This window comes from Papaver somniferum, chromosome 2 (assembly GCF_003573695.1).
Source record: "Papaver somniferum cultivar HN1 chromosome 2, ASM357369v1, whole genome shotgun sequence".
In the NCBI taxonomy this organism is placed as follows: domain Eukaryota; kingdom Viridiplantae; phylum Streptophyta; class Magnoliopsida; order Ranunculales; family Papaveraceae; genus Papaver; species Papaver somniferum.
In genome coordinates this window covers 215,954,693-215,963,635 of record NC_039359.1, presented here as the reverse complement: position 1 = coordinate 215,963,635, position 8,943 = coordinate 215,954,693, and the positions used below count along the sequence as shown (strand labels likewise).

The 8,943-nt window shown below is 38.6% G+C and overlaps 1 protein-coding gene across 1 annotated transcript; it reads right to left on the bottom strand.

Moving 5' to 3' along the window:
* Nucleotides 1-653: 653 nt before the first annotated feature.
* LOC113352849 (phospholipid:diacylglycerol acyltransferase 1-like) lies at nt 654-8,474 on the bottom strand. Its single transcript, XM_026596613.1, has 7 exons — nt 8,056-8,474; nt 7,793-7,959; nt 2,549-2,604; nt 2,090-2,373; nt 1,639-1,963; nt 1,276-1,535; nt 654-1,145 (listed from the first exon to the last, which is right to left on the bottom strand). Exons 1-7 carry the CDS (start codon nt 8,472-8,474, stop codon nt 659-661), a joined length of 1,998 nt encoding a protein of 665 aa, XP_026452398.1. The 3' UTR covers nt 654-658.
* Nucleotides 8,475-8,943: the final 469 nt, after the last annotated feature.

The window sequence follows — 8,943 nt, the reverse complement described above, 5'->3', positions numbered from 1 at the left end:
AAGGATGAAACTGGATTCATCCTGACTTAAACTTAAAAAATAGCAAGGATGAAACTGGATGCATCCTGATGTAAATTAAAAATAAGAAAAAATATTTGAAAATGGGTAGGATGAAACTGTTTACATCCTGACTATTTTTACATTTTTGTCCATTTAAACAATATCAAAATCTAACTCTCCTTTTCACCCAAGAATTATTGATTTTGGTCTTTTTAACCAAATTTGTATATTTATTTTCAGATATTTAGGATTATTAAGGTGGAGTTTTATCTTATCAAATTTTAAAAATAGCAACATGATATATATGAACATGATCTAACCCACTTTTATCTCTTTAAAAGTTTTTGACTTAATTGACCAAGATACTCCTGTTGAAATTTCGTTAAATTAAGTTATCACTTTGATCAATCTTCTCACAAGGAGATTGCTTCGATTCCTTTGCTCAGAGTCTCAGATGTATAAGACCACTACCACTGAAGTCTTTTTGGAAATGAATACGTCCTGCTATTAAATTTCTTAAGCTGGTGGATGAAAGGGTGGCCAACAAATACAAGATAAAATTTCATATGCGTAAGTAATTAACAATACAAGAGCAACAATACAAGATATAATATACAAGTATCAAATGATTAATGAATGAATCCTTCAGACGATTAATTTATAATCTCAAATTGATTTTTTCGGACCACTTGAAGATGTCAGAGTGAACTTGATCACCACCTAATTCTTCTCCCGTAGCTCCTGCAGCTACTCTTACTACATCCTCAATGAGTGCAAAGTTTCCCATTATATCAACGTGTGCACCACTCTTTAGTCCTCTACCTTCTAGGAGGTTAGGAGGAGCATGATCATATTCTCTGTTGTAAGTTCGAATTCCAGAAGGATTGAACCGAGTTGTCCCACGCCAACCTTTTGCACACATATAACCAGCACTCACAACAGGAACAGTTTCATCTCCATCAGTTGTATAGACACCGCCTTTAAGACAGCTCGCTTCCTCTTTTCCACTGTCAGCTGAGGTATCTACCTGAAATGGGATGTAGCACTGATCACTAGTCGGAGTTAACTTGTATATGTATGATCTCTCAGTAGGTATTCCAACACCATACATAGAAAATATCTCCATGTCAGGGGCATTCGGTAATCTGCAAGTTTCAAAAAAAAAAAAACCCATAGATAAAGTACCAAAATGGAGTACAGATTCTCACGTACTTTCATGGTCTAGACTAATAATCAAGACTAATTAACAAACAAAGATGCCAAGTAAATCCTTACTTTGTTTCCAAGGGGTTTGACCAATACTTGTAGTGATCATACAAAGGATCATCAAGATTATCAGCTATACCATGTGAGAAATGAGCATCTCCACGTTTCATCATCTTTGGAGCAACAAAACGGAGTAGGTATATAACTGATCCGGCAGTGTAGACCTTGTAATCTGCAACAGCTTTGATACCAGCAAAGCCCATATCTTGGTACTCCGTCCATAAATCATCACAAGTCGAATTTGCAAGGTTGTGACCTTTTAAAGCGTCCTGCACAAAAGAAACTACTATGTTGGCGATACATAACTATAGAAGATGTTCCACTTTTTACTAGTAAAACATATAATAAGGCATATGAAAATAGAAAGCTTACCCTAAAATCTGAACGTTCGATCTCAGACGGATCAGCTTCTGCTACATCTTTCCCAAATGATATAATCCTCCCGTAATGTGCCATTCTAGTTGTACACCCCTCGGAAGCTGTCCCATTTTGATCTACAACCTGATAACTATTTCTGTTTTCTTTTTTCAGATTGCAGTTGTAGCCTTCTTCTGGAGACCAGTCAAGACCACCCCATATAGTGTCTCCACCCTTTGGTATCATGGACATCGTTGAATCCCAAGTGCGGGTCATCCTCATCAAATGTTGCAGAGGAAGACGAAGCAAGTCTTTAGCCAAGACTCCTGGTGCAATGGCCCTACATAAGGTGATCGGTAAAGGGTATACCAAATAAGCAAAATTGGAAGCATGAGGATCAGCATCACAGAGAACATCTAATACCAGTAAATTCCTTTAATACAAGTTATATGAACTCAAATAGTACCTCGCGACAGCAACATCTTTTGCTTCAGAAGAGAAAAGTCCCGAGACTGCCTTTGGAACCCCTAAAAATGGTCCACCTATGTTCATCACTGCCTTAATATGCTTCGCACACCAATCCGGTCCACCACCACCACCCATGGGAGCTGGTGCTTCAACCCATTTGATGAAGTGTAAAAAATACAGAGCACCCATCGAGTGTGGAATGACGACGGCCTTTTTACCACCATTTGTCGCCACCATGAGCTCTATATTACTTTTAATTCGGCTAAGTGTTTGATCCCGCACCTAACATATATATACCCCAAAATAGTGAAAAAACGTGTAGTATATATATATATATATATATATATATATATATATATATATATATATATATGGAATCCTTGATTATTGCTGCAAGAAAGACACAGACGCAAAGAAAAATAAAGAACTTAGTGGTTGGTACGTAACAAGTGATTACCTCAGTATTCTGAAATGATATTCTCCAGTCATATGCAGCCATGTACATGTTTTTGTTGGCGCAATGCGGAAATGTGATGGGTTTATGGAAATGAATTTAGGAAGAGAGGTTGGTTAATTGAAAGGTGAGGCTTATATTAATATGAAAATGAAAATATTACAAGAGGCTTGTGTAGCAACTTTGGCTTATACTAGTTGTTTACAAAGAGGCACTTTGGCTCTTACTCTAAACTCTAGCTCTCACTCTTACTACTTACTCACTCACTTGAGTTTTTGGATGACCACAAAGGCCAACATTTGCTTCTATTTATACTACTTCATGACCAACTACTAAGAATACTCTAGACTTGGAAATCTCTAGAGCTAATTGACCTAGATCATTCTAGAGAAAGAATTCTCTAGATACACATGATGGAAAATGTCTTAGAAGACTCTAGAATGGGCTTGCACTCTTTTTATCTTAGAAGAGTCTAGATATCTCTAGACTGGGCCTATGCATTGAGATAAGCCCATGGGAGTTATAGTTAGCTATCTAGATAATTCTAGATTTACCCATCACAATTATCAGATGTTTTTAACACCCCCTCTTAATTGTGATGTTGAGCTTATCTCTAAAATGATTGAATTTATCCACCGTGACTGCTTTTGTGAAAATGTCCGCATTTTGTTCTTGCGTCGGACAGAATTGGAGCTCGATTTCCTTGTTCTCTACTAACTCTCTGATGAAGTGATGTCGTAGCTCTATATGCTTCGTCCGTCCGTGGAACACTGGATTTTTTGTCATTGCAATTGTAGACATATTGTCACAGTAGATAGTTGTTGGTTCTTTTTGCTTTTGTTGTAGGTCGGTCATTATTCTTCTTAACCATACCGCTTCACATGCTGCACTTGTTGATGCTATGTACTCTGCTTCGGCTGACGATAATGCCACAGTGCTTTGCTTTTTAGAACTCCAAGAGATAACTTTTGTTCCCATACAGAAAACATAGCCTGATGTGCTCTTTCGGACTTCAATAGAACCTGCCCAATCGCTATCTGTGAAGCCAATTAAATCATTATCTTTTTCTCTTGTATACTTGATGCCAAAATCCTTCGTTCCCTTGATATACCGAAGAATTCTCTTTGCGGCTGCATAGTGTAACTTGCTTGGCTCGCTCATAAACCGAGAAACAATACTAGTTGCATTGACGATGTCTGGTCTTGTATTTGTTAAGTAGATCAGTGAGCCGACTAGACTTCTGAATAAGGTTGGATCAACTTTTGTCGCTCCATCATTTCTTACCAATTTCTCATTGGTACCCATTGGAGTTGCAATTTGTTTGCAATCCATCATGTTGAACCTTTTCAGTAAGTCTTCCGCATATTTTTCTTGAGAAATGAATATTTCTTCTGGAGATTGTTTTACTTGAATCCCAAGAAAATATCGCATAAGTCCTAAGTCTGTCATCTCATATTCTTTCATCATCTCCTTCTTAAATTTTTCTGCCATGTCTTGTTTTGTGTGCTGGCGTAAATTAAATCATCAACATAGAGACAGACGATTAGGAAATCCGTACCTTGTTTTCTTATGTAGAGGGATGGCTCACTTGGACTCTTTTCAAATCCATTATCTCGGAAATACTTGTCGATTTTGTTGTTCCATGCACGCGGTGCTTGCTTGAGGCCATATAGTGCTTTGCGGAGACGATAAACCATGTTTTCTTTTCCTTTTCGGATATATCCTTGAGGTTGTTCAACGTACACCTCTTCTTCAAGTTCTCCGTTTAAGAACGCCGACTTTACGTCCAATTGGTAGACCTTCATTTTTAGTTGAGCTGCCAAAGCTAACACCATCCGGATTGTTTCCATGCGAGCGACTGGGGCGAATGTTTCGTTGTAGTCGATTCCTGGTTGCTGTGAATATCCTTTTGCAACTAGCCTTTCCTTGTGCTTCTGAATCGAACCATCTTCGTTGTATTTTGTCTTGTAGACCCATTTCAGACCAATTATTTCTTTGTCATTTGGCTGATTAACAAGCTCCCATGTCTTATTTTTATCGATTACTCGCATTTCTTCATCCATAGCATATCTTCATTTTTCTTCCTTCGCCGCTTCCTCATATTTTTGAGGCTCTAGTGCTATAAATGCACAATTAGATATATCATATATATCTCTTAGGGAACGCACCTTTCTTGGTGGGGCACTTGCACTTGATTCTGATGAACTTGGACTTTGTCGTGTTGTACTAGGAGATCTCGGGCTTGCTGGTGGAGTACTTTCTTCCTGGCGTGGCTTATCTGGCTCATCTTCAATGAGTAGTGGTAACTCGTGGTTGTCTGGTTCATCATTCCAATCCCAAGCTTTGAATTCATCGAAGATAACATCTCTTGAAATCACTAGTTCCTTTGTTTCTGGCTTTAAAAGTCTATAGGCTTTAGACTCTTCGCTGTATCCGATGAATATTAACTTTTCTCCTTTTTCATCGAATTTTTCTCTATGTTGGGATGGAATATGTGAGTATGACGCAACCAAAAATTCTGAAAGAAGTTACCTCGGGCTTTTTCTTATGCCACGCCTCGTATGGAGTTTTGTTGTGAACCGCTTTTGTTGGAGCGATTAAGGATGTAGACTGCTGTGTTGACTGCTTCGCCCAGTAGGTGTTGGGTAGCTTCCTTGCTTTTAGCATACTGCGAGCCATTTCCACGATCGTACGATTTTTCCTTTCCGCGACACCGTTTTGTTGTGGAGTGTATCGGACAGTGAGCTCCTTTTTAATTCCATTTTCTTTGCAGTAGTTGATAAACTCTTTTGAAGTAAATTCTCCACCACGGTCTGTACGGAAGACTTTCAATTGATGGCCACTTTGCTTCTCTGCCAGCGCCTTGAATTCTAGGAATTTAGTGAATGCCTCGGACTTTTGCTCGAGAATGTACACCCATATCATTCTGGTATAATCGTCCACGAATAAGAGAAAATATCTTCTGTTGTTGAGTGAAGTTGTTCTTGTCGGACCGCAGATATCAGCGTGCACCAATTCGAGGGGCCTTCTTGCTCTCCACGATGTCTTGGTAAATGGAAGTCTGTGAAACTTCCCAAGAATACAACCTTCACATACTTTATCTCCACCGTCGATATTGGGAAGACCGATTACCATGCCTTTTGATTTCAGAACCTTTAAGGATCTGTAGTTGAGATGCCCGTATCTCAAATGCCATAGCTTTCCTTCGTCAATATGGTTGGTACTCATTGCACAATTTTCAATTGATGGCATAGATAAGGGAAAGACAAAATTTCCTGACATTTTTACTTTTGCCACCAATTGCTTGTTAATTTTATCATAAATTGTGCATTCTCCGTCTTCGAAATGTAGTGAGTACCCCTTTCTTATAAGTTGTCCAACACTTAATAAATTTTGAGCTAGGCCAGGAACATAAAGAACATCAAATATGTATCGAGTTTTACCTGACCTTGTACGTACGGATATGACTCCTCTTCCTTCAACATTCTGGAACTTTCCATCTCCGAGCTTGACCGGTGGAATCTCTTGCTCCTCCAATTTTACGAAATATTCTTTGTTTCCTGTCATATGGCTGCTGCATCCGCTGTCGACATACCATATACCTTGCGCTTCTTGTTGCGAGGTGAGGCAGGAATAAAATACTTGATTTTGAGAATCATTTTTCTCGGAATAGTTGGCTTCATTATTTTTAAGCCAACAATCTTTTTCCATGTGATTTAAGTTATCACATTTGGTGCACTTGTACTTGCAATTTTCAGTTGCATGGCCAAACTTTTTGCAAACACTGCATCGGAGATTTGAGGAGTAATTTTTTCCGTACCTTTGGTTGTTGTTTCTATAACCTCCTTTTCCTCTTCCTCGTCCGCGGTAGAAATTTCTGGGTCCTTGAGTTGACGTCGACCCTTTCTCGTACTGCGAGTTGGATGACGATCCCCCTCTGGAGCTTTCTTTTCTGGCTTCTGTATTTTTCTTCTCACTGAAATTTATTTTTGATTGAAATGCCTGCTCCAATGGTTGCTCCGCGAACCTATTTATCCTTTTCTCGTGCGCCTCGAGTGAACCCATTAATTCGTGTACCGAGAGAGTCGATAAATTTTTGGACTCTTCAATGACAGCGACGATGTGATCGAATTTGAACGGTAAGCTCCTTAAAATCTTTTCTACAACTCTTTTATTTTCTATGGTATCTCCATAACTACTAATTTGATTTACTATACCAGTAACTCTTGAAAAGAAATTCTGGATAGTTTCATTTTCTTTCATAAGTAGATTATCAAAATCTCGCCATAAGTTTTGTAGTTTAATGGAGATTACCTTTTCTGATCCTTGGAATGCTACTTTGAGAATATTCCAGGCCTCCTTCGAAGTTTTCGCCACCGAAATTCGAGGAAAAATAGTTTTGCTTACCCCTTGTTGTAGAAATAGTAGTGCTTTAGCATCCTTCTTCTTGTTTTCCTTGTACTCCTTTTTCTCTGCATCCGTCCATGACGATAGAGCTTCTGCCGACTCGGGTACCTTATAACCATCTTCTACAAAATCCCATAAGTCTTGTGAAATGAATAATGTTTTCATTTGTAAACTCCAATAATCATAACTCTCACCATCAAAAATTGGAATTAGACTTTGGGCATAATTGAAACCTTGAATACTTTGGTTAATTGCCATGGGTAGAGTTTTAGGATTACTGGGTTAGGTTTGCTCTGATACCAAATTTGTTGGCGCAATGCGGAAATGTGATGGGTTTATGGAAATGAATTTAGGAAGAGAGGTTGGTTAATTGAAAGGTGAGGCTTATATTAATATGAAAATGAAAATATTACAAGAGGCTTGTGTAGCAACTTTGGCTTACACTAGTTGTTTACAAAGAGGCACTTTGGCTCTTACTCTAAACTCTAGCTCTCACTCTTACTACTTACTCACTCACTTGAGTTTTTGGATGACCACAAAGGCCAACATTTGCTTCTATTTATACTACTTCATGACCAACTACTAAGAATACTCTAGACTTGGAAATCTCTAGAGCTAATTGACCTAGATCATTCTAGAGAAAGAATTCTCTAGATACACATGATGGAAAATGTCTTAGAAGACTCTAGAATGGGCTTGCACTCTTTTTATCTTAGAAGAGTCTAGATATCTCTAGACTGGGCCTATGCATTGAGATAAGCCCATGGGAGTTATAGTTAGCTATCTAGATAATTCTAGATTTACCCATCACAATTATCAGATGTTTTTAACAGTTTTTGTCTTCATAACCGATGCGCGTCAAATTTTCAATCAGGACTGCCCATACAAAGTATCCTGGCGCAAAATAATCTGCTGCAACAAGTCCAGGGACCGGCCTAACTCGTATACCATCAGGATCCAGACCAGTTTCATTGTTCAGTGACATATGTTGAACCCAGCATAAAGGTCTGCAGAAAATCCAACCAAACAGGTTTCAATAACACATTTACTTCAACAAAGATAGGAAAGTTAGTCTACAGGCAAAATAAATATATAAATAATACCTTTTGTAGACTTCGCCAAATGTACCACCCCAAAGTCTTTCTCTGAACAATCCCTCAGCACAACTATGCCCTTCCCATAATTCAAGACCACCAGTAATTATACCAGGTACCAATACAACTGGATGTTTAGCAACCAACCCTTCTTTACGTAATCTAACACCAGGTGATAGATCAGGTGATGGACCTGTTAGCTTAGCATTATATAAAAAAAATAACAAACACCATATCGAATATACACATCCTATAAACCAAAAACAATTGTGAATACAAGAGAATCTGCTCCCTTCCCTCTTAGAAGTCGTCTCCTTTGTTGAAGTTTTCTTCTGATTTACGTATTTTTTACCATCCTCACTTTCATTCTCATGAGAGCTTGAATTCGAAGATTCCTCTTTCGATACAACAACACTAGAAGACGACATGATCACTTTAAACCTAAAGAAAAAAGAGCAGACCTTTCAAGATATATGTACGTGGAACTTGGGGTCTCTTTCGCTTCATCTATTTTATAGGGAGGAGGAATCCGATTTCTAACCCAACTTTATTTGTTTTTACCGATGTCGACAATTATAATCCTAGTCTCTCTTTAAACCTATGACTCTTTTGGAGCTGTTCTTAAGTCCTCTAATGCAGTAACGTGACAATGATTGTTTGTTGTCTTGTATTTGGATTGAGTCACAAATCTAGGTTTAGGTTTTGTTTTCCTAAAAGGATTAACTGCACCATATATTTAAGGGTGTAAATTCGGGCAGGCCGGGCCGCCCGACCCAAAAACTAAGACAGGTCGGGCAGGCCAGGCTTAATATTTGTGAGCCCGTAAACAAATTCAGGCCGGACAGGCCGGGCACAAGTAGATAATTTGCTACCCAAAGACCGTCAAAAGCCCGCTTT